Genomic DNA, 26,667 nt, shown 5'->3' on the forward strand with positions numbered 1-26,667 from the left:
AACAGGACGATGGGTATATACCCCGACACTGGGAGGACATTTGAGATGGCCGACGTGGACCCTCTTGCATCGGTACCTGTCAAAGACGACAGACAGCCAGTTAATAAGGAGTCAGGACCAAAGCAGTGCTTCTCTGAAAATCCAATCAGAGTGAGAACCTCAGCAGCCCTCCCTCATTCCTTCTGTCAGTGGAGCCAAGGGTACCTATGAAAACTGATGCATTTCAGTTTTCTCAAACAAGTCGAGGCTTCGTTCACTAGTATTATTTACTTTAATTGAGATTAAAAAACAATTTAATCATTCTGAAAACAATTATACTCCACGACAGACAACTCTGAGATAATTCAATGGTTTAATTAAAGAAAGCTCCATTTGATAAGAATTTAAAATATCTGTGTCTGTTTCTATTTCATACACTTTTAGATAAACGATCATGCGTAATATAAAACATCATCTCTAAACAAAGGCATCAACGAAAGCCCCGCTGTCTCAGCGATGACTTCAGAACATGCCCGTGCCGGCCTGTGCAGCTCGGCGAGAGGGCAGATGTCACAGGACAAGGCTGCTCTGACCGCTGCAGCCCTGGCATGCGGGTGGTGTGTGCCCGGGACCTTCTCCGCTGACTCGCCCCACTCTGCCACACCGAATGTCAGCTCCACATTGTGCTGTCTGGGAGCGAGAGCACGTCTCGGCCCTTGTAAAACCATCACTGCCGTCAGCACCGCACGTAAACTCCTGGCTTTGCTCTACTGAAGTGCACACTCTTTTAGACGTGCCTGTAATCTGATACGGTTTTTACGGATTTGCAGTTCTGAGCTACACACTTAGCATTTTCTTTGAATACTTTAGTCGTTTGTTTGTTTTAGTGCAAGGGCTGCAGTCTTTGTGGTTTCATGAAAATATAAAATGCCTCCAAGTTTCCACATCTCTCTTTCCCTTCACAAACAAAACGATGTCAGCCATTGTTTTCCAAGGTTAAAGGTCTGAACCCCGAATGCAGGTTCCATAGTCTAGGCCGAGCTCAGTGAAAGGAGCAAAGTGATCTACGTCGCTAAGAACTACAGGACCGGAGGACGGGATGGCTTCTGCCGTGCAGGTGACCCCCAAACCATGCAGGCTTAGGGGCGCCCAGCCCATGCGTCAAAATCCAAGTACAACTGATCGGCCATCCACACCTACGGCTTCCCGAGCTCACATGGAAAGGAGATTTCAATCCATGGTCGGCTGCATCCACAGATGCAAAAAACCGGGCTACCAAGGGCCAAATGTACATTTATTAAAAAAAAAAAAAAAATCTGCATATGAGTGGACCCACGCAGTTAAACGCGTGTTGGTCAAGGGTCAACTGAACTTAAATGGAGGCCTGAAAACTCCAGATTTGAGATTTACCAGGTTTCTCTGAAAATAAGAGTTAGCTGGACCATCAGCTGTAATGCGTCTTTTGGGGCAAAAATTAATATAAGACCCGGTCTTATTTTAATATAATATCATTTAATATGATATTATTTAATATATTTTATATAATATCAGTTAATATAATATTATTTATTTTATATAATATTATTTTATATTAAAATAAGACTGGGTCTTATATTAATTTTTGCCTCAAAAGACACATTAGAGCTGATGGTCCGGCTGGGTCTTATTTTCGGGGAAACACGGTAAAAGATAAAATATCTTCTACCATTGTCACTGATAAAATGAGAATATGAGTCTTTCTCCCTTTCTTCTAAAAGTTTAGTTCGTGTAACAAAACAGGCTCATTTGGATTTTTAAAGGAAAAGGTGTAAACCTCCTTTGAAATCAGAAAATAAGAATTTTGTTTAAAGCTGTCTTTTGGACTGGCCAGTAATATCAAGGATTTTTCTGCTTTGCAAAGAATTGATAAGATTCGTCTATAATTTCTAGAAGCCAAACAACTGGTATATTAAAAACCTTAAAAACAGTTTGTGGGCTCAACAGGGCCCTTGAAAAATGCTTAAGGAATTCTGTTTCCATAGTCAATCCAAGGGCAAATTTTAGGCTCCGAATGAGGGAAAAAATTAATGAAGTTCTGCTAAACATTTCCCGACGTCTTTCCCGTCTTCCGCTGTCACGTCTCCCCTTACTTTGCAGCCCTGGTGAGGGATTCCTCCCGCATCCGTCTCTTATTCCAAATCCTTCTCAGCTCTCAGACAAGACACACGGTGGGAAGAGAGGGGACAGACAGGCACCGAATGAGTCCCTCTTGGGGGTCAGGACACGACGCTGTAAGTACAGGAAGCGTCCCCTGGCCCCACTTACTGGTTACTCTTGGAATCCTGATCTGCTCGCTGCTGGCGCCATCCCCTCCGTCAGTCGCGGCCTTTACTTCGATGATGTAATCCTCCCTGACCGGCAGCAGCAGCTCCGCTGACGTCGTGTTTGTACTCAGCACCTGCATGCTGCTCTGACTGCTGGTCCTGTAGAAAACCTGAAACGCAGGGACACATCCTGTAGGTTGTGTGCTGCCCGCCTGGAGTTATGCTCACGGCACTTACTCTTCGGACGTCACCTTACTGCTTCTTTCTACACCCACTGGCAGGCCAGCTGCCTTCACGGCTCTCCCACAGGTCTCAGACTCGGCCTCAATGAGCACACGGTACAGCCATCACTCCTCAAAGCCAAGGAGGCTGGGAAGGGCTGGCTGGGCTGTGCTTCAGGCTCCAGACGCGGGCAAGGACCCTGCGTCTGACCTTGAACCCAGACCACGGAATCAGAGCCAACACTGAGCATGTGTGAGCATCAGAGGTAGCAAACAAGTAACACCACAAACAATTCACACTTTGTCCAAAATTCCCTCGTGAATGGAATTCTTTCACTTTGATTTCTGTTTAAGAAAACAGACATTTTGGGGAAATGCCCTGGTAATACAAAGCTTGCTACCTGCATGTGAAAAGCAGGTTGTAGAAAGAAACCCTGTCATCACAGAGGAAGGTCCCGGAAGCCAGCCTCCCCTGGAAAGCACACACCATAGTGACAACTCACTTTGTACCCAGTCACTTCCGACTCGTTCTCCATGGCTCTGACTTGTTCCCAATTCAGTAGCACTTTTGTATCTGTAGCATTCCACACCACGTTTCCGGGGGGCTGGCTGGGAGCTGGAAACGTAAAAGGAGGAATTCAAACCAATGTGAGCACGAGGGGCCTTTCCCACAGCACAGAGAAAGGCCTTCCGGAGGCCACCGGCACGCAGACTCCCACGGTGACACAGGGCACAGGTGGACTCGGGGACGCGACAAAGCCACATCTCCCTCCACAAGGCATTTCAGTCCCAGTGCAGACAACTCACTGGATCATATCCATCACACACTTTAGGTTCGTTCACAAGGGTCCCTGGAAAACGTGCTGATGGTGGGGACACAGCCACTGCCCCCCTCACACCACGGCCGGGTTGCCAGGGGCAGGCCAGGAGGCCAGGCTGGGACCCGTTCTGACACAGGCTGAAGAACTGCCACTCGAGGAGGTTAAAGTGAAGTGTGGATGGTGTTTAAGCAGCTGGGCATGAAGGGTCGGGGGCAGTGGGGAGCCTTAGAAGTAAGAACGTCCAGGAAGTCACAGCCGCAGACATGACAAACTGCAGCTGACTCTGTGCTTTCGTCTTCACTGAACATGTTTAAAGTGGTTTTTGAGAAAAATAAGGTGAAACACTGAAACGTCAATGAGAATTCCATTAGATAATTAACGACACTCTGCGGTTTAAAAATGTGGTTCCCAGTTTAGTTCCCACCATGAACAGGAGCCAGTGGCCTCATGCTGGGGGGGCAGGGGGCTCAGCAGCACCGACGGGACACGGAAATGACAGGACGAAACACGGCAACATCACCCACGTGGTCCCGGCATCGCAAGTGCCCCTGACACTGATGACATGTGTCATTCTTGGGGCGTAGCCACAGGCTGTGACATCGTTACCTGAGTTGGTCACAGGGAAATGACATGAGAGTGACCGTGCTGGGCCACTCGGGAGCACCACTGACCGAGCTGTGCGATACACCAATGGGACCGATGACAGCAGCCGGGCTGTGTGCCCTACAGTGGTGTCTTTGGCTAGAATCTGCTCCTTGACCCCAGTCTAAAATCTGGTGACCTGGTGTTAGCAGGGGGCTGAGGCCAGCTCACAGCGTTCAAGCTGCCACGCTGAGCTCAGGAGAATATCAAACGACGCTGCCTAGGGTTGAAATACCAATGGGGAGGGGAGGCTGGGGGTTCAAAGGTCTATTTGTAATTTAATGGGGACAGAATTTCAGTTTTGTAAGACGCAAAGAGTTCTGGACACTGGCTGCACAGTAACCAATCTTAACACCACTGAACCATACATTTAAATGTGTGAGATGGAAACTTTATGTATTTTTACCACAATTAGAAATTAAACGAAATACATGACGGGCAGGAGATGTCATGCTTCCCACGGTATATGGTGTGACAGCCTGTGGCTTTACTTAACTCCTGAACGATTAACGTCAGATTTGTGAAGGATGTAAAACGAAACACTGAACATGTATGTCTCTGAATATAATCAACTTTCACAGGAACACTTTTCCTGATTTCTCAGCGTGAAGTCGGGTGCTTTGCACATAGCAAGTCCCCTTTCTCTATAATCCTCATCAAAGGCATTTTTCTAATTTGTGACTTTGCTTTTACTAATATCCAGTTTCCTACCATCCCACACGTAGGTCCTTGGGAGCAGAGACAACTCCCGCGTGGTCTCTGACAGGGGGGCCCGTATCAGGGTCTGTAAGCAGAACAGGTGCGACTGTCTGTAGAATTCCCAGGCGGGTGGAAGGCTGTCAGGAAGTGCGGCCGCCCCACCAAGCACAGAGCGTAAGACACGCGTGTGGCTGGAGGGATGACGGTTCCGTGAGTGCCAAGGCCCAGCCTGAAGCCTGCTCGCGTTCAGTGCCTTCCGGTTATCCTGCTTCAGTGCTGCCTAAACCAGGAAAGCCTCTGCTGGAGGAAGCCCGCAGGCAGGCGGGAGCAGTGGCAGATCTCAGGCGTGTGCTCAGGTATCGGTGTGTCGTCGCTGTATGTGGGCCGCGGTGTGTCACGCACGCGTGAGGAGGTGACATGCGTCACGGGGCCGTCCACAGCCCTTCAGTCCGGGGGAGAAATTCCCTCCCACGTGCAGACAAGGCCTGACTGGGGCCCACTGGGTCTTCCTTTCCCTTCGAAGCGACATCCCAGACAAAGCGGCTCAGAGGCCTGGACAGGCAGCGACGCGGTACGAGAGCTTCTCACGAGGGCGGCTTGTTTGTTCAGGGCCGTGGTTATTACCGCTGTCACTACTTAACTCAATATTCTCTTAACGTCTCTTTACTCCCATGATGCTGGTTTGCACACGCACAAACCTAGGTTCCCTTTTCTTTTTAAGTTTATTAAAGTAAAAACAGTAAGTTGATTTTTAAGAAAACAATGTCAGGTACCTCTGACAGGAGGCCCAGAGAAAGGACGATGGCAGATGAAGTTGGGACCAGCTCGCATGGAGGCATATCCGGAGTCACAGCTTGGAGCAGATGAGTGCATGTTTTACTAAATATTACTATGCGTCTGAAAACCCTAGAACTTCCAAGTTAAGCGCTCGAGGCAGCAATCCTGTCAGAACTGCCACCAGATTCTGACTCGCGCTCTCTGAGTGCTTCTCACTCACATGCGTTTCCTTCCTGAGGACACGTAATTGGGCTCCTCAAGTTCAGGCGGCTGATGCTGTCTCAGCTCACATGCCGCGCCTGCCATCGTCTGGAAGAGCAAGACTGCCATTTATAAGAGTTTCCTCACGTGACACACACGCACCGTCCCCGGCGAGGGCATGAACACGCAGCGCCCCTCATTCCAGGCGCTGTCAGGCCAGGCCAGGCCGTGTTCCGCCAGCGGCCGCTGCAACTGGCCCGGGAGGAGCAGAAGGCCACGCCGGCTGTGAGAGCAGGGACCGGAGGAGGTACCCACTGCCCAGCGTGTCTCCCTCACAGAAGTGACCCTGAGCTGCTGCCCCGGAGGGGACCAGGGCAGGGCAGTGCACCATGGGAGAGCCCAAGCCGAGACGCAGGATGGACAGAGTCTTCTCACCAGGGTGACTGTACACGCCCACACATGCTGGGGACAGAGTGGTGACCACGCCCAGTCTCTGCCCCGAGGGCCTGCACTCCGGCCATCGCAGGCGGCAGAGGACAGAGGAGTTGCAGTCACGGGCTGAGGGCTCCAAGTGCTGTGTGCGGAACAAAGCAGGCGGGAGGGAGTGTGGGGGAGGGGGCTGCACCTTTAAACCAGGCGGTGAGGTGGCCCCTGGACGGGCGTCCTGGGCAGAGGGCAGCCGGGGGAGAGCGTGAGGCGGGAGGGGCAGAAAGTGCAGGAAGGAGTCCCAGTGGGACGCGGAGGGGCAGTGGGAGGTCTGGCTGGACATCTAAGGACGAGGACGTACAGCAGGGCGATGACAAGTGACATAAAGAGCGTGGTCCTGGCCCGAGGGAGGCGGGTGGGGGTGGGGGTGGGGCAGGCTGAGCAGCGCAGTGGCTGCCTGGCGGGGAGGCCGCCAGGTGACGGCGTGTGACGGCCCCGAGTGGTGAGCCTCTAGACTCAGAGCCCCGTCAGCTGTGGGATACCAGTCGGGGGTCCAGGATTCGGGGTGTGGGGCTGAATTTACTGCAGGAGGGGCCTGTCTGAAATGGGGCGGTGGGTGACCAAACACCGAGTTTTGGAAATGTCCAGTGTGAGGTCGGACGAGAAGATTCTCGAGGCTGAGGCTGAAGCCACCCACACTGACAGCCAGAATCACCACTTGACTTTCCATTACACAAAGCAGAACATTTGCCCTACAAACCATTCCTGCAATCTCTGGACATAAAATTGTCAACACGTTTCCTTTTAGAAGCCAACAGATTTTGTCACTGATGTGCCATCTGCAATTTTTCCTCATCAGCGTCTTCAGACAAGAGTTAGCTCTCTGGTTGCAAGTAACAGAAACCCCTTTTAGATTAAAGAGGCTAATTAGTGTTTCACTCAGAAATGGTTTCAAAAAGCACAAGTGTGTGGATATCAGAAATGGATGCCGCAGTACTCGACTTGGAGCCCTTCGTTCTGTCACATTAGTCAAGACAACGTCAGGGCGGCCTCGTGGGCTGTGCACCCAGTGCCACGGCTACCAGTATACGACGTCGGCACATTTAGAGCAAGTGGGAAAGGACTATACTGAGTGTTTGAATTCACAATGTTCAGTCCAAAGGAAGTGCTTCATGCTGACCTGCTTCTGTAGATTGCATTCACCCAGCTTGTCACTCATCAACATTTCATCAGTGGCCCCCAGTGTGGGCCTTGGGGCTGGGTGAACAAGACACAGGATTCTGTCTCCTGCAGGTGACAAACCGAGGGGAGGACACACAGCAAGCCAATGGAAGATGGTACTTAGGAGCTTTATGCCCAGGGCGTGACAATAATGTCTTCACAATCACAAGAGCCTCACCAGAATGTGCGAGGAGCATTTGCAGCCAAAACCACCTCGATGGCTACGATGCCTTCAGAGCTGCCGGTCACAATGTGAGAAATCGCCTCAGAAGATTCTGTTTTACCGGTATTTCGGCATGTTTCGAAAATTACCAACATAAAATTTACCAATCAACCTAATACTGTTCCTCACGTACAGCCTTAGGAGGATTGGAGTTTCATTCCGGGGCGTTTCCCCTCCACGTAGGCAGCTTTTCCTTACTGCCACTTACAGACCCACAGGCAGAGGCCGCTGAATTGTGGGCACGGGACTGTATCGTTTTCTGAGATTTCCCTCCACTGTCGGGTCCCCATCATGCGACAGCTCCGTGTCGAGGGCCCTGGCTGTCTCTGAGCACCTCGCCAGGTCCTAAGCACAGAGTAAACTCCCAGAGAAGCTGACGTTAAACGAGACGCAGAAATGCTGACCGTGGTTAAGGCCGCGTCCTCCTCCTGCCTGTGACTCAGCAAAGTCATCTGACCTCCTGCACCTGAGCGTCCTCCCCTCGGAAGTGACATTAGGAATCATTACATGAGACGTACTTAGAACAGTGATGGGAAACTGCTCAGTGAGAACCAGCCTCGTGAGTCACGCTCATCATGTGAGTTCCCGCTTTCAACTGGGCATTTGCACCGTCTCCAAATTAGAGGGGCTTTGCTTCTTCTCACAACTTTGTTTCACTCATTGTACCTGACCATGATGTCCTGTTGATTTATAAGCAGCCCCTTCCTCCTGCGTTACCAACCACCAGGCTCTTCACTGGGCCGTGACGTCACGCTGTCACTTGCATCCTAATTCCCCAGCATGTGTTCACATTGGGACTATGTCGTCAGAGGACAGAGCCAGAGAAACTTCTCTGCACATATTTTTGCAATCAGAATTTTTGATTGATGCTTTGAATATGTAAATGAAGACATATATTTAAATCTTACTAATTTGGAATTGATAATGGGAACATCAAACATACTTAGTGAGGAGTTCTATACACAGAATATTTTCAGCTCATCGGCAAACCCACCTTCTCCAGGGTCTAAGCCCAACTGCGAGTTGGGGATAAGAGACTGGGCCAGGCTTCCCCTAATTACTAGTGAGGGATACAACTGACTGATTACATTAGCTGGCTGCAAAAGGGAGGAAAGGCTTGGTTTCCTAACGTCTGCTCTGCAATCTAGGACCCTAGCAATGTGGTAGCCAAACTTTCCTTTCTACAGAAAACCACAGGTAAACACGTGAACTTCCCTGGGAGGATTCACGCTGGTTGGTTGAAATCCAAAGCAGCAGAATCCCGATTTACACGTATCTGAACGTATATGCAACACGAGCCACGAAGTTCAAGTTTACGTTACCGGGGTCTGAGCATCTTTGCCAACAAATGCATGCTCTCGTACAAATTTGGGAATTATATACAGAAACAGAGATGCACTAAAGAAACTGGCAATCAAGCAAAACTTGATTGTCTCGTTCTCATAGAAGCCAGTTAAGCAAACAATTTTCCTGAGTTAATAAATTTTGAAAATAAATTAATAACGTCTCTAGTCAGAGTTTTTAAAGTATCAGTACATTCACGTGGACCAACCGCGTCTGACGGCAAACTTTTACTGTGCACATTGCCATCCTCTGAGTAATGTAGAAAAAAAAGAAACATCACTTCTGATCCTTTGATGTGAATTTGTTCACGCTTATCAGAAATCCTCAAGCTCTGGGGGCTAAAGATACAGGAAAATAAACCAACCAAGTTGGTGGCATTTTAAGAGAAACGTGGAAGGACGTGCCTAAGAGCTCACGCTGAGTTTTCCAAAGGGTCACCCCTGGGTTGGCGTGGCTGTCGCCCTGCCCGGAGACACACGTGTGGCTCTGCGTGTGCAGGTGTGGGGCGGGCTCACCAGCTCGCTGTCCCTTTCAGGCGACGCAGAAGGAACGCACACTGCTCCTTACACTGAGAGGCTCGGTCATACGTACGTGTTTTCCTGGTGGTCGCGGTCACGGTGGCGCTGAAGGGCCCGGCGCCGGCGCTGTTGTAAGCCCGGACGGCGCCGTGATAGGCCAGGTTGCTCCGCAGGCCGCGGAGAGTGGCCGACGTCCGGCTGGCCGCCACCGTCACTCTGCTTGCTGCGTCCTCCTCGCCACTGGTCCAGATCCGCACCTGTGGTCAGAAAGCATGGGTGGTGCCGGGGCTCGCAAGCATCTTCCCATTCCACGCGTGGCACAAACGTGGGCTTGGGGATGGACTTACTTCACCAGTTACTCAGCAAATATTTAAGGACCTACTGTGTGCCAGGTTGCCGCTTTCAGCTCCGTGCCACAGAGCTTAGAGAACAGGGACTCGAGGGGACAGATATCAACAAGTACACAAGTAAGCCAGGTTAATTCAGAGTCAGGGCTGAATACTACGGGAGTCTAGTCTTCAAGGTGGAAAGTGAAAGCAACACCTGCGTTTTAGAGGAGTGACCATCTCCCCGACTGCGACCCTGATCAACCAGGCCCAGCTGGTCTCGGGAAGGCTGCAGCTCTCAGACTCACGGGACGGTGGGGAGCCTGAGCTATTGGAAAAAGCCAGTGGGCCACGGGGCCGCCCCGCGGTGATGGCTGATGCCAACTGCCCACCCGTGTCGGCAGAGCTGCAGGGAACAGCAGGTAGGGGTGAAGTATCAGTACGCGCGAAAACGTCTCGGGTGGACTTCCTGTTTTGGAAACGTGCAGAACGACCTGAAACTGTGTGTGACAGTGTATGTGTACATAGTACAAAAATCAGTTAATGGTAACATCTGATAAAACCAGAAAACGTGTGGGGAAAACCCACGCCCCGTAACTGCCTCCAGTGTGAGCTGGAGAGTTCTGCAAGGCTCTGCTGGGAAGCTTGGGTTGCTCTCGAAGTGAAAACAGGAATGAAACCAACAACAGCTACAAAACCACCCAACAAATGTCCTGTGAAATGTTGAGATCAGATAGGAGCACTGACCATCCCTGCAGGGGCAGCACAAAACATGGCCCCTGGCTGTGTTTCTCTTATCTTTCTTGGGATTGCACCCTTTTGTCTTTCATTTTTCTATTCTTGATGCAAAACATAAAAAGGGGAAGCCACTCTGATGTGTAAATAAACAAGTGCTTTACAGTGAGTGTGCTGATACGTCCCCACCTCCCCACCCCGTCAATGCTGGAGACAGTGGGGACCTGTGGGGCCTGTGGCAAGTCAGCAACCACGTCCCTGTTAGTGAGGGAAACCCCACTCAGCCCTGGTTCACTGCAGGGGATTGGTCAGCGTGCACAGGGCTGGTTTGTGTTTTTTAAAGAAAGCAGAAATCCTGCTTTGAATGTGAATGCCCCCAGTTTAGAGTTGGCTCCGTGTTTTAGACAACGTGTGGCCCAGACAACACGTGCTTGCTTACGGGCTGCACAGCGTAACTGGTTTCAGGCCTCTGAGAAACTACACTAAGTTATTGTTTTCTTAAATGAGCAACTATAAATTCTTTCTTTAAAGAATTGGTATCACAGTGTAAACCAGTTATGGTCCTAAATGAGCACAGTGACAGTACAGCTGATGAGTATAAGTCATACATCCCTATGTGTGTACACGTAGGTGTGTGTGAGTGTATGTGTGTCGTGTGTGTGTTACATTCTACAAGGAGGATGTGAACCCAGATGATTGGGACTAAATTGAATGCAGAATTTCTACAGCTTTAAAGCATCAAAGTAATGCTAAAACGTTATGACATTTTAGCAAACAACATGCACATATCTGACAGACCCACTCACTGTTATAAAACCACACAGGAGTTATTCATTAATTCAGGTAAGAATAACAAACTGTTTTGTATGGCCACATGACCACCGACGGGCACTGAGAGCTCGCACACATTAGGGGTCACCGGCCGCACACACTGTAGCTGCTGTGAGGTTTGCACGACTCCAGAATGATGAGACGCAGTTCCCCACCCTTGAAGCACTGTGGAGTTATTAACAAGCGAGATGCCTCATCGATCATTACAGTGGGATGCTACCAACAGCCTGAGGACTTGTGGCCGGAGAGGCAGCAGTGAGTGGGAGACAAATCACAGGATTACTAGAATAACCCTCACTGAACGGCCAGGACAGCAGCAGCAGGGGCAGTGACGAAGCCGTCACACTGGTCACTGTGCGGTTCTGACCCACGGCCTTTCCGTTTGTGTCAAATCACCTCAGCGGCAGCTGCTGTGAAACTGTTCCCAGGGAGGCGATTTAACGAAGAACACAGATAATTTTCCCTGGAACTGGAGTCGCTTTTCTACATGAATTTACAGGGAGTGTGTGAAGGTACATGCTGGCAGCACGTGTGTGAAGTGCTTTCACCGCCTTCAGGACCAGAATGAGATTTAATCACAGGTGTCCATGCTGACAGGTAGGAGAAATATTTATACCTGGAGGAAACGTGCACCAATGAATGTGATGTGACTTGAATGTTATCGTATCATCTCACTCCACTTAAAAGTGGAATAAATATGCATGTAACGAAAACAAAGAAAGCAGTGACATTAATGTTTCCCATTTCTTTAAGTACTTAATCAATTATGTTCTATAAAACCTGGCTCAAAAATATCTGCATGAGGTTCGACAATTTTTTTTTTTTTTAAACAGAAGGAAAAGTAAAGGAAGAAGCAGAGACAAAGGCGCTGCTTCTCCTCTCAGCTGTCCTGAGAGGACGGAACAAACGTCCCTAAGTGGGATTCCGGGGCACAAGAACCACACGGGGTAAGGACGGGGGAAAAGGGCTGAGCTCCAGAGTGACGCTTGTGCGAACAGGTGACAGCAGGGCTGGGACGCGATGGCGGCAGCACGCGTGAGAGAGAGAAGAGGGGCAAGTGTGACACAGCACAGGGACCCGCTGACAGGACCACGGCCACCAGCTCCGGTGCCCGGACAGAGGCCGTCAGACGCACGGCAAGTGTGCAGCCCACTCGAGGGGCTGGGACGTGTGAGGCCAGAGGAGGCGACAAAGGGGACCGACTGGGCGGGTCCAGTGTTAAGAGAGTCCACACCTGAGAAACACAACACTGAAAAATACCCTCAGTGACAGAATTAAGCTGAAGACTAGAGGGCGGAAGGGAGAGTTAATAAACCCAGAACACGAAGGACGGAAGTGACGAAAGCCATGGCAGACGCTGAGGACACCGTGAAAGGTTCTAACCGGAGTTCCAGGAGGAGAGATTAAGGAAAAGGCAAAAATTAAGAGAAAACGTCTGATAATTTTGTGGAACTGAACACCACCGGCATTTTCATGCTGTAAATAAACACACACTGCGCTTAGTGGGGAAAACGAGTGTCCGCTGCCGAGGGGAGGGCGCTGGGCGGCACCGGGGCTCCCCCACCTTCGCCGCCTCCACACCGAGGCCACTGTCGCTCCTGAACGGGGGGCACCCGCGCCTGTTTGCAGGTAGCGGGCATGTCCTGGCACCGCGGACCGCAGGGGCGACACCCCAGCGGAACAACGCAGGTGAGGCCGGTCCCCCCACGCGCGCAGCTGCGCCCATCACACCCCCGTGTGGGGCGTGAACAGCGCAGGTTAATGTGCCCCGTCCCGCTCACCACAGACAGTCCCTGGGACACGGCAGGAAACGCACACCTGGCTCTGGAGGGCGTCCTGGATCACAGCTGCCCGACCCCTGCGTTCTCCGCAGAGCTCGGTGTCCTCTGTGCGCTGATGGGGCACCTGGAGCTGGGCCCCTGCACACGGGTTACCACTCGGCCGCCTCCTGACAAGGGGCCGCAGGTTGGTCAGTGAGACGCACCCACGCCAACGCTGCCAGACCCTCCCAGGCGACGGAGCCTCCATGACACCCCACCTGGGGGTCCGAGAGCTCCCGGTCTTGAGCAGGTGGAGGTGTGGGCGGGGCCTGGAGAGCAGGACAGTCCGGCCCCGCCCACGTACCTGCCCACGTACCTGCGCAGCGTCCCTTCCTCTGCCTGTCCCTGAACTGAGCGCTTTATAATAACGGGGAGCAGGAGGTGCCTTCCTGAATTCCCCGAGCTGTTCCGGGAAGTCGTCAAACCTGAGCACGGGGTGGGGAGGACCCAGGATTTACAGCCCGTGGAGGGAAGAACAGGAGGCCGGGACTTGTGACTGGCACCTGGCGTGTGTGTGGGGACAGGCTGAGCCCTGAACTGGGGGGTCGGCCTCCAGCTCCACGCACAGCGTCGGAATTCACGTGAATTACCGAGGACGCCCAGGGTCTCGCAAAGTTGGGCGGAGTGGAGAAAAACCCACACACTCGGGGTCAGAAATGTCTGTTCCCGGGGTGAAAACAGTTCCCTTCATCCCGCGCTAGGTGCACTCGTCCCCTTATCCACCTGCACACGTGCCAACACCCCGGGGGCGCCTGACACCGCGGGGAGTGTGCAAATCAGGCACATAAGAGATTAACTACTAAGAATGAAACAGGACAATTATAACAAATACTGTAAGGAAAGCTCTGCGAATGTGGCAGTGAGTGAAATAAGGGTGGTCAGCACACAGCAGGGCGCTGACCCAGCACATGACCTGACAATCGAGCCGGTACCGAGCGACTGACGTTCTGAGCGCCCAGCAGGAGAAGCTGGACAGAGGCGCGCGTCACGCCCCGAGGGGACAGAGCGGGACGGGGACAGGTTTCACCACGTTATGCACACGGCTCGCAGTTTAAAACTTGTGAACTGTTTATTTCTGGACTTTTCCATGTATATTTTTGGACCACAGTTAACACAGGTAACCGGACCATGGACGGGGGTTGGGGCGGGGACTGAGCTGGCGCCCTAAGGCTCTGTGCAGCGCCAGCGTCCTCAGGAGGGAACGGGTTTTCTCTCCAGAACCATGAGGCCAGTCCACATGCCTGTGGGTGAGGAAACGGAAACCAGCCAGGAATTAAAACGCCATCTCTGTTCTGCCAGTGATTTGGTTTCTCCACAAACTAATGGGCCCGCGCTGAGGATCCTTAATATCAGTGCGTCTGAGACTCCACTTAATTTAAACTTAAAATAAAATGCAGTCTGGAAAAAATCATGCTTGAAAATGGCACTTTGTAGCCATTAAAGTAGAGGTATTAAGTTAGAAACGCTATTTTAATCAACTAAAATCATTTTGTTTATACTCAGATTTTCAGAGACACAAATATTTCAACTTAGCTGCTTGACCGAATGCATTTAAATCAGTGTCAGCAGGATGGCAATGCTGTGGTGTGTAGGGGGCACATGCAGACCTGCGTTCCAGGCTTCTCCCTCGGTGCTGGGGGCCTGGCCGCCAGCACATGCCAAACCCCTCACCTCGGCCTCTCACCGGAATCAGGAGGCGGGCGGGAGGGGCCTTTCCCCCTGGGTCCCCCCAGGCTGAGCCACACTTTGGAAGGGGCCGTCTTGCCTGATAAAAGACACAGCTCCGTTCGCACAATCCTCGCTCACCCAGTGCCCGCTCTCTCCAGCATAACAAATCCTGCCGCCAAAGCGGAATGTCCTCATTTTATTCACTCTAATTCATTTCTGCCTGCTTTCTACTTATTTAAACGTGCCCAGATTTTCTCTCTCCCATTTTCCTCTGTACATGCGACCCCTTCTAGAGTGAAGTGAATTCTTTGCCTGACAGTGGGGCTTAGACTCAATGTATATGTCTTTTTTCCACGAGACTTTTCATGTTCTCAAAAACTACTCAAATATTTGACATCTTTTTCCATTCTACTGAAAATGTTAGGATCTAAACACATTCTGTTCAGTGGTTTAGAACCAGAGGCTGGATGAAGACACTGGCACTTAGTTTGGTAATTGGCACACGTTTCTGGCTACATTCCCTGCCAAACACCTAAAAACTCCACTAGGTCCCTGGGAATCTATGTTATTGCACAAGAAGACTTGTGTTTCTATCACTTATCAAGGTCAATGTTCCAAGTACTGTTCTTTCCATATGCAAACTGACTTTTCAATGGGCTGTGGACACCCTGCCAGGCCCTTGGTGCCCGAGGTCCCCACAGGTGAACTTCACTGCCCTGCGTCCCCTTTGTCATGCCGCCGGAATCTCTTTTCCACATGCCGGGCACAAGAACAGATCCTGATCTGAGTGCTACAGCTCGGGGACGGAATGAGCTGGACCCACGGAAACCAGCACGTCAGCGACTCCACGGTCGGGTCAGAAGGGAAATGAGCCTGGATGCCAACGGTGACGTGTGCTCAGCCACGTGGCACAGGACCCACCCTCTCAGGGACAAGGGACAAGAGGAGCTGTGAGCAGATATAAAGCCACCCTGGAGAAACCGCCACCCAGAGAGGGAGTCACAAGCCTGGTAATTCAATCCAATGCTAAGCCATTAGTTTCCAGCGTGGGGTTTAAATCATCGCTGAAACTATGAAAATGCATTTTGTATCCTGGAGTAATTCACATTGGCTCCTAGGACTTCCCCGGTTACCACCTGTCTCTCTTAGCTCATCTTCTTTCTCCTCACATCCCCCGAGCACCCAGGAATCACTGTCACCACTCATGTCCCTCCAGGGCTGTACTCGTGTGCCACTTGGACGTTAGGCTTGCCGCTGGTACACAGACGTGCCAGGGCCAGTGCAGTGCATTCCAACCCACAGCTAATCTCAGGAGGGGACCCGCTGGCTCACCCACCCCCCATCTATCTGCCTCCCCCTCAGGGCGGCACCAGCGGCCTGAGTGACAGCCCAGGGCTCTGCTAAGCCTCCCTGGTCACCTCACCAATTCTCAGGTTTCCTTCCAGTGACATCTCCCAAAACAGAGAGAAGTGGAGGCCCCGAGTTCTCCTTGGCCCTTGGACTATGGCAGCTTTATCTCATTTAATTCTCCAGCCAGGCTGAATTATGATAGTTACCATTATTCGTATCTTTGTTTGGATGGAGCCTCGCAGTTTTCATAGCTCGCTCAAGACAACACAGCAATAACAGAACCAAAACTACATTTATTCAATCAACATGTATGTTTTACCCACCATCATGGGGCCAATGTCACACAAAGCACTTAGCATCTGTGGGTCAGGCTGGTCCGGTCCTGAGAGCATTTACTCCATCCTAGTGGGTCCCAGTGCAGGCCTATCCAACGCTAACACAGTAGACATAAGCTGGCACTGCGTGGACGGCTGGTTTTCTCTCTCGTTCCCTGGACCCGGCGTTCCTGACATGGCTGACAGTGGTGAATTCTACTTCTTTACAGGACATCTTTATCTGGATGGCTCCCTGTCTGCTTAATTTATGTATTCTGAAGTCAACGTCTCCCTGACCCGTGCTGTCAGGCCGTCTCCCGCGGCTGCTACCATCCCTGTGGGGCTCACACGCCACGAAGCTGTCTCACTGTATCCTCCTGTTTATTTCTCTTAATTGTGTCACAAGCTACAGTGGGTCCATGAATTAGGTCTTGTCCTATGGTCCATAAAGGGCAGAGTTATAAACGGGGGCAGTCCGTCTCTGTCTACTGCAGAGGAGTGCAACATGTGTTCATTTATTTTATTTATATAAATTTGCTTTAACTCTGAATTCCATAACCCGCTCAGCCAATGGGAAATTCAGCCTCAGTCACTCCTGGGCCCCCTTCGCAGAGCCTTGCCACAAAAACCTGCTATTACAGTGGTCTGGTCCCACGATGCATGGTTTCCTTTTCTACGATTACTTTTTCTTTTCTATCCCAACTAAAGTGATTTTCATTCCGCTTGTTGAGTTACATTCAACAGCCACTGATAGTCACATGGGACAATGAGCTGGAATTTCAACAGAAGTCAGACTTTTGCTAAGATGTCATTGTTACAAAACTTTTGCAAGAATGAGACAAGGTGGCATAGCAGCAGCCACACGCGAGCTGGTGAAAGAATTACCTCATAGCCGAGCAAGTGCCCATTGGTCAACTTCCAGGGGATGGCGCTCCAGGAAAGTTGAATTTCTGAGGAAGACAGGCTCTGTGCAGAGACATGAGATGGAGCTACTGTGGGTTCTGTTTGGGAACAGAAGCGGGAAACCAATTACAATTTTGGTCGTTAATTAAAAAATGGACTGAAGTTCTTATCTCAAAAAAGCATTTTAACATATTTGAAAAATTATAGAACATTCTGTAAACATACTAGAAAACATGAATCATGTCATGAAAATAGAGGCACTGATCAATTTCTATTTCTTAGGGACAGATGGTATCAGAACCACAGGCTTTTCCTTACTTGACAGTCTCCTCTCCCGCACGTCCATCTCATCTCTTTTGTTCCCCTTTCCCTTTGTTCTCTCCACCCAACCACCCACTACTTCTTTCCACTACTTCCCACAGCTCCTGCTTGAGACCACCTGTGCCCACAAATGCTGCTTCTTCTTCACCACCATCACCACCATCACCATCATCACCATCATCATCACCATCATCACCATCACCACCATCACCACCATCACCACCATCACCATCATCATCACCATCATCACCATCATCACCATCATCACCATCATCACCACCATCACCATCACCATCACCATCACCATCACCATCATTATTTTGTCAAACAAAGGTCATTCGTTCACAAGCATTTAGTGAGTAACTCCTTTAGCCCAGGCTCCGCTTTGGAAGGTGTAGACAGACATGCAGAGAGCATCACACAGTAAAAGATCCTCTTGGTAACAGACAACTCTGGGGGCTTCATGGGCTCCCCTGTCAGAGCACAGCTCTGAGTGACACTCTTTCTCCTCCAGATTAAATGTCACCCCAATACATTTAATCTATTTCTTTGTTAAACGGGCCATGGTACCAAGATAGATTTTTAGCCCAAACATGGACCTCTCGCATTTTTTCTCCTGAGAATTCAGAAGTGGGTTTGGCAAGGCAAGGAGCCCACAGGGCTGATGGGTCCAGGGCTGGTGCTCCAGAGGTCACACAGTGACTCTGACCAGCCTCCTCCTTCACCGGGTGTGCTGTTTTATTCTTCCTTCGATTCAATGGGAGGCCCCAGCATATTCCCAATAAATCTTGACCTTTTTTTCATAGCGAGTAGACTCTCTTTCTTTCATTTGGAACAGAAAGACATTAATCAACCCATCAGTGGTGGAAAGAATGGTAACAGGAGGCGGGAGGGTAAAGGCCATGGCTGAGAACCCACACATTGCACTCACCAGTGACTTACCCTGGATCTCTGTCCCCCTCCTGCTAATATCCTTTCCTCAGGCATAGGAACCACTACCAAACTTGAGACTAGGGCACTTCCAAGAGAAGATCTCAGTCTGACCCCAGAAAAGAAAGCTGGGGAGGCTGTGTTATTCCCTGTTCACAAGTGGAACTCAGGATGGAGGCTTCATAAACGGAATCCTACCAATTGGGGAGCCCTCTGGCTAGCCGCTGAGTCTCAGATCTCAGGGGACCTTCACTCTTTTCCGCCTGCACTGGGCATCTAAGCGTGACTTCAACCATTGCTCACTGAAGAAACGTGTGTGAAGTCACAGGGATATTAGCTGCAGCTGACCTATGAGCACAATGCTCCCCGTACCTTCTTCTGCAGAGAACACTGTTGTCACTGGGCTAAATGGCCCTTCACCTTTGTTGTTATAAACCCCCACTTTAACTTCATACAGGGAAAATGGCACGATGCTGTCATTCCTGAAGACGTATCTTGGGGTGTCAGGAGACGTGACCACTGTCTGGATCCAGTTGGTGACTCCAAGAGGGCGGAATGCGACAACATACCCGAAGCCCTCACCGTTCTGCAGCTCCTCAGGAACTGGCTGTGAAGGAGAGACAAGAAAAGCCCCATACATGACGGCCGCCAAAGGGAAGGGAGCTGCCACCCCCAGGCTTTCGTAAAAGCCATCAGATAACAGCCAACATCCTATGAAAAGCAAACGTTCAGTGGGACAGTCAGCTGCTCTTAAACAGACACACAGCACTTTCATAGCCATCCAGGTGGCTGACTCAGGTCTTCTGAAATTATTCAGGTTTTGAGCGTCATATAGAATCAGAGGACGTATAGTCCCAGTCTGAATTCTGAATAATAATCATGGTGACGATGATGCTAATTATACCTCGTCTCTCAAGCCCAGTAAAAATCGTCTAACCCCTAATGCCGAGTTTATGGAAAGAAATTGTACGTTGATAGGATAATTAAGTAAAGGAAGTAAAACTAGAAGAAAAGAAGTAAAAACAACATATTAGACACAAAGCTGCATTTGGATCGTGTCAAAAATTCCTACTGACATTCCCTCATGATCCCTGGATTTTTATTTTTTCATTAACACCTTCAAGTAATACAGATAATCCCAGTGCCTTCTGACTTTAAATGTGCTAATTAAAACTTTTCCTAATTGTGACATAAAGCCCTGGCTAGAGGACGGCCAGGAAGCCAGCACCCACCGGACTCTGTGGGTGTGTGTTGCTAGTGGGTCGTGCAGCCAAGTGGAAAGCTGTGAGGGCAGAGCAGGAGTAAGAGCCAGGACCTCTCGTCCCTATGTTTACCAGCCAGATGACGGGGCAAACTATTTAGTAACTCTCTGCCTCAGTGTTTTCATCTATTATAAAATGTTGCAAGGATGCAATTTAAAAACTATGCAAAATGCTAGGAACAGTGATTAGCACAGAGTGAAACACATTAGCTGCTAGTGCTTCCCCAGAACCAGCACCACCAGCGCCACCGCGGGGGAGGCTGCCCAGGCACTTACATCCCAGGTTATCACCAGCTCAGACCGGCTTCCACCTCCTCCACTGACTTCTGAAGGAGGCGCTTCTGGAACTGTGTAGGTTAGAGAGACAGAGATGAAACCCTATTTGTATTCGGTAATATGCATCTGAAAGAAGTTTCAATGTTTCTCATTTTTAACATCTGAAATAACTTGATCACTGTCACATTTTAAACATATACACGCATGCATGTATATACATTATATATACTGTATGTATATAACCAGTTGACCCTTGAACATACGTTTGACCTGTGTGGGTCCACTTATACATGGAGTTTCTTTGGACAAACACCTGTACAGTTTCTGATCTGCAGTTTGGAGCCCACGGATACAGAGGGCCAACTGTATACATTGTCCTACACCCAGGTATGCAGGGGACTCGAGTGTCCTCATATTCTGATCCTGTTTGCCAGGTCCTGGAACCAATCCCCTGTGGAGACTGAGACACACCTTAAGTTTTTGGTGAATCAAAAGTTTTTGGTGAATCAAAAGTTATACACGGACCATCAATTGTGCAGGGGTCAGTACCCCATCTCCCATGTTGTTCAAGGGTCAACTGTAAATATCTTTGGGAAGATCATTAAATAATTTATATTTGCATGAAATTATCAAAGATTCAAACAGTAGGAAAAAAGGGCTCAGTATGAAGGTTAATAAAACAGGAAAAGTGACTCAGCAGGGAAGATGGGAAATAATCCAGCATGAACATTCCACTTGTGACTATTCCACTAGAGGCATAATTCTCCAGTCAACACTGGCTTTGCAGAAAAATGCCCAGGCTCAACTCCTCAGCCCTGTGATGAGACATTCTTCTTAGCCCCACACAGGCGTCAGCTTTCTCACGTACAACGTACACGGAGACTTTCTGCTGAGGAATCCCCAGGACGCAGAGAAGACCTAAAGGCTCCCTGCAGGCGGCTGTTTGTCTGTTCACAGCACATCCCCCACATGGAGAAAGTTCTCGGGACAGTGGGTACATCATGTGAATACATGAACGGTTCCTCTGCTTCTCATCAGACCTGGCACTAATATTATCTGCGTCATAGAAATGACTGAAACACATTCCGTGACTCCTATCTCGGCTTAGTCCCTAAAGTGACAGACAGGCTGTATTTAAAATATCATTTCAGTTAATATCAATTAATATTACAGATTCTGGAAGGAAAGCCTCTAGATCCTCTCAGATGTCTCAATAATGTGATATTACACACACTTTGTGACTTTCAGTTGTCATTTTATAATATTTTGAGAATTAGAAAATAGTCTGATGGTTCACATTCACAGCGACCCCAGCCGGCAAATGTGAACAATGATTCTCTCTTAATTTTATACTTGAGGGGCCCCACACACCATTCATCAGCAACTTGGCTCATTCACGGAGCTGGTGGCACACTGAGGTTCCCTGGCAGCCGACTCCCAAATGTCATCACCCCCCCTTTGTCAATGCTCGTTATAAACGAAACCAGCACTCTCCCCGTCAACAGGGTGGCCATGTCAGAGAGTAATAACCATAAGTGACAAAACCATCTTCCCTGCACAGGCACTAATAATGCACACCAACGATGGACTGGACTCTCGAAAATGTCGCACGTTAGAATCACTTCCACGTGAGTCTCTGACAAATGCCATGTGGCCAATTCTGCTCGATAGGTCAGATAATTGGGACAATGGGTTACTGAGGCTGGCCCCTGCTGGCCTGGGGACCGAGTAAGGGAACTGGAAATCACGCCCAGGGAACGTGCTGACCGTTACTCAGGAAACAGAACACTAACCTGCCTCTTCGGTTCTTACTTTTTCTGAGGGTAGACTGGGCTCTCCCCGCCGATTTTGTTGTTGGCTACGACGCCGAAATTGTACTCCACCCATGGGCTTAAGTCGATCACGGTAGCCGAGTGTGCTTTCCCATCAGTGACCTCAGGCACTGCAAAGGAGGAAGTCACTGGTGAGCGTCCACAAGCCCCTGCACTGCCTTGAACTCCACCGACGGGCGCTGTGGCATTTGTCTGCCCCCTTTACCTGTCGTGACAGTTTGCCAACCCACAGAGAAAGGCGTCCTCGCCTGGATGGAGTAGGACGTGACTGGGCTACGGTTGTCTGTACCTTCTTTCCAAGAGAGTTGGGCTGTTGTGTCTGTAATTTCATCCACCTTCACGTTTTCTGGTGGTCCTGGTGAACCTAAGGATGGCAAGAATGCAAACAGTGGGACGCTCTTCCATAAATGTCATCCCTTCTACCAAAGGGAAGAACATGTCACATGACCACTTTAACACCCCCAACTGGTCCCAATTTCAAAAGCACTCGGGACAAAGGCCATTAACCCAGCAATAAAACTACCACTGTCCCCACATTTCTGTTGTCAGATCTTAAATCTGGATGTGGGGCAGTAATTGCAAAATTGCAACACTCCCCGGCTGCGGGGAACCTTGCTTTCTGAGGCCTCTGTGCTGCAGGGTTCCTGCACTTTCCAAACTCAATGTGCTTTACTCTGGGCACGGTGCCTGCCCTTGAACCTACGGGCACGTCTCTGTCCTTCCCAGTGTGTTATCTGGGGCTGCTTTATTCTATGACGCACTCTGGTAAGTCTTCAGTCTGGTATCAAATCAGTACATTGGACAGCAGCTCAGATTGGCCGATTTCCGCAGGCTTTCTGGGTGGTTCTGGTTCTTCTGGAAGGAGTCACGCTTGCGTGCACACCCAGTTGCTCTTCCCTTCCATAGTAAACATGATCGCTGAATTAATGACTCGCTCACAACACATCCCCGTGGCAGCACTTGTGCAGTGCTTACGACAGTGAGAGCCAGTTGAAGGGCAGAGTTGAGATTTTTATTACTTTGAATTAGCACCCATCCTTATTGTCACATTCTCAAGGGGGATTAAATCCATGTGAAGCCCTGTGTGCTCATATGCTACCTCATCATGGTTTTTCCTGCAGGAAGAAATGCTCAGGTAAGACGTGAAATTAAAAACCCGTCAAGGCATCCATATTTACCTCTCACTATGAGGTCGGCGGCTGAGGAAACGCTGTCCACCCCAGTCTGCACCATGCACACGTATCGCCCGCTGTGTTTCAGCTGGATGTTTCTGATCAGCACGTCGCCCGAGGAGCCCTGTTGGCGTAAACATAATGAGCGCACTTTCATTCTGGAAACACAAAGTACCTCGGAGGCTGTGGCCACCAACACTGTCCCTGAAGGTCACCTGTATTCGGAGATGAGACCGAGGTGGGGGGAGACTGAGGACGGATGGAAATAGCAGCGAGTTAAACCACACAGGAATGCGGACACAGGTTTCTGGAGCTAAACAAACAAGCTCCCCCCGGGCAGTTATGGTTTCAAACATAAATAAGGGCAGAGATTAGAGTCTCAGTCTATTCACTTCCACTAGGGTGACACTTGTTCTTACATCCACTGCTCAGCACACGTTCGCTCATTTCCCAGTTCCAATCTGCCGGCAATTATCCCCGAAGAAGAGGCGGGAGACATCTGGGCATCAGGAGAGCAACAGGACAAGGGTACCATGGTGGACACACACTGGTGCTCAGGAAGCACAAAGCCCTTTAACTCTTCCCCACAGAATTTAGGGAGGTCAATGGGAACCTTCGGTGAAGAAAAACTAAAACATTGTAAACCCTGAAATAACAGCTGTCTTATAGACATTTGCTGGTGTCCCAGGCACCAGTTAACAGAGAAAATGTATTTCTGAAAGTTCAAATATTTGGTGATGGAAGGAGAACTGAGTCTGGTGGTGATGTACAGGGGATGTGTTACAGAATTGTACACTTGAAACCTAATAATTGTACTAACCAATGTCACCCCAGTACATTGACTGAAAAACAAAACAAACAAAATACCAGAAGCTCGACTTCCAATGGTCCTTATTTTAAAAGAATGTAACATCACGTTCATACAATGACTAGCTGCAGGCCAATTGCAGGCATTCGTAAATATATGGGTTGAAATTAACTGATTTGGCAACCAAAGCCCTTTGACAATGGTCACGTACTGAAAAATCTCCACGCTGCTGTGGGAGAGGGTGCCACGGCTTCCATCTTATTCCTTAAAAGGAGAGTCTGACTCAAGGTTTCCTAGTGTTCGTCAAAAGATGGATTCTACTGTCCCGCTTTCAGGTGATCTCCTCAGATCTCCGATGGGTAATTTCTAGAGATTGCTTCCCATTCTTAGGACCCTCAACGGGCTGTCTGCTCTCTGTTGGGCGGATTCTGTGGCTGTAGCCTGAATTTCTTGAGTCCTGGGAGAAGGCAGACGTGAGGAGATTGAGGGCGGGAATTAAATGATAACCCAGAAACTCGTAAGTTTGCAGTTTCCTTTTCATCACGTTGAGCATTTTCCTTTCTCTCCCACTCTCTCTTCTTCTCAGGTTACTTAGAAATGTATCCCCAGGATGAAACCTTACATGCCTGCCGACCTTTAGAAAGGCTTAGGTTTCATGAGCTCCATCCACTTGCAGGAAAAGGGCTGTCATTTCTACAGAAATCTCTTCTTTTTGGTGAGGTTGGAACCGTTACTAGTAAGTCCCTCAAGGCGCTGGGGTGCGCTACGATTCTTCCCCACACTTATTTGCTTATTTTGAAAGCATCTGGGTAACAGATGGAACAGGACCTCGCTGTGGCCTCAGACCCAGGACATGTCTTAGGTTCACTGGCTGGTTCTGCCTCATGAAGGAGGAAGGAGGCCCTTCATTCTGGGCTTGTCATTTCCCTTCAGTGAAGAGACACAAGACGCAGGTAGTTCACTTAAAACCAAACCGCCTTCCTAAAGAAACGTGTGAGGCTCACCATCGGGGGAAACACAATTTGTAATTAGCTTTTTACACTGCAGAGTGGAAAAGGGAAGCAATTAACAAAGATATGGAGACAGGTGGATAACTGATTTGTTTTTCAAGCACCAACATGAAATGGAGTGGATGATACATAAATGAAAACTAAAATTGAGCAAAAGTTCAGAGGAAATAAAATTTCCTCTATTTGCACCTCTCCTGATAGGATATATCTGTATTGCTCTTCTTCCACTACCCTCCTCTCTCTCTCTCTCTCTCTCTCTCTCTCTCTCTCTCTCTCTCTCTCCCTTCAGTGAAGCAGAACATCGAGTCAAGACCCATCTTCACAAAAGCTCCCTGAGAACTTGCCACATTAGAGTCACTCGAGGGCTGAGAGAGTCTAACACATGGTGTCTGCTCTAGGATGTAATCTCACGTCAGGTAATGGATATATACATGTGACCAAGTTATTTTTACAAATCCAGAAGGTTTACTCAACAAAGGTTAAATGAAATCGCATGGCACATGCCATGTGCAGGTGACTCCAGACCGAAAGGGACAGGGATGGCACGTCCTGTGGTGGGCATGGAGCTGCCGGACTCTTCTTGTCGCTGCCGGGACTGTGGACTGGGACAGCCCTCAGGAAACCATCCACTACCCACTATGGCAGGACACACACACAGCTATGACCCAGCAGTCCCCTTCGTAAGCGTGTCCCGTGGACATGAGCACACGTGTTCACGGAAGACGTCTGCAAGGACCTCGGCGGCAGCACTGCAATAACAACTGAGAAACGAAAATGTCCCTGTGTCCGTCACAGCCAGCAGGTACACGGGCAGCAGGGTGCCCCTCACGGAAACAGGCTCCGGCCACGGAAGTGAATTGACTCTAAGGACGTAGATCAACACGGCTGAGTCGCAACATAAAGATGCGATCAGTGGACAAGAGGACAGGGCACCAGTCGTCACTGTCAGGAAATCTCGGCTGCGGTTCCCCTGGGAGGGCGGTTGGCCTGGCAACGAGGCACCATGGGGACGCCCGCAACGTGGGTCATTCCCTGCTTTCAGGGCTGGTGGTCCCGTGTGCTCATTCTGTGCAGTCACAGGGTGACCCGTGTGGTCTTGGTAGAATACGGTGGCCTCTAACCAGTTCTTACTACAAATGCACCTCCACATTCTCCGTTTTCAGTGGGGTCAGAAACACAACAGGAATTCTAACTCCGATTCTCTCACAAGAATGAAACGTCTAATAATAACTTTTTTAGAACAGCCTATAGTTTCTAATCAAGATGCAATTGAATATTCCCAGACATTAAAAAACAAGACAAGACGGAAAAGGAAACCCCAAGGGGACGTCTGCCTTACAGCACACACATCCCTGCTGCATCGTTTCACTGTTAAAGGTTTGGATATAACTAGTTACCAACTGACCGTGCACTCAGCCATACCTGAGGTCCCTGAGGTCCCCGAGGGAGCCCTCTGCACAGCGTGCTCGAGCTTTTTCCTGTGATGGTGGCTGCATTCCAAGAGGAATCGAGTGGATGGAACAAGCTGGAAGTGCCTACGTTTGTGAGGGGGCTGCAGCCTGGTTGGTGTGGACAAGTCACAGGGCCCACAGAGGGGCAAAGGGAGGGCCTGGGTCTCACCGCTCAGCAGGGGTGTGGAAGCCACGGGAAACTGGAAGCTGGATGAGGAAGCTGCTGCTGCCACCTTGGGCAGACCAAGCTGCCACGGCCTCCAGATCCCGCGGAACCGGCCACA

The 26,667-nt window shown here is 49.9% G+C and overlaps 1 protein-coding gene across 2 annotated transcripts in view; it reads right to left on the reverse strand.

Annotated features, from left to right (window-relative positions):
* CNTN3 (contactin 3) overlaps positions 1 to 26,667 on the reverse strand; it is a 186,260-nt gene that overhangs the window by 1,802 nt on the left and 157,791 nt on the right. For both annotated transcript variants that reach the window (XM_074312197.1, XM_074312196.1), the window contains 6 exons: positions 18,946 to 19,180; positions 17,305 to 17,420; positions 9,449 to 9,632; positions 3,007 to 3,119; positions 2,284 to 2,452; positions 1 to 76 (listed from right to left, as the gene is read on the reverse strand). The exon at positions 1 to 76 is cut by the window's left edge. In XM_074312197.1, the coding sequence (XP_074168298.1) occupies positions 1 to 76; positions 2,284 to 2,452; positions 3,007 to 3,119; positions 9,449 to 9,632; positions 17,305 to 17,420; positions 18,946 to 19,180 (893 nt within the window). The remainder of the gene's footprint in view (positions 77 to 2,283; positions 2,453 to 3,006; positions 3,120 to 9,448; positions 9,633 to 17,304; positions 17,421 to 18,945; positions 19,181 to 26,667) is intronic.

The sequence above is a fragment of the Rhinolophus sinicus genome, linkage group LG10, assembly GCF_036562045.2.
Source record: "Rhinolophus sinicus isolate RSC01 linkage group LG10, ASM3656204v1, whole genome shotgun sequence".
In the NCBI taxonomy this organism is placed as follows: domain Eukaryota; kingdom Metazoa; phylum Chordata; class Mammalia; order Chiroptera; family Rhinolophidae; genus Rhinolophus; species Rhinolophus sinicus.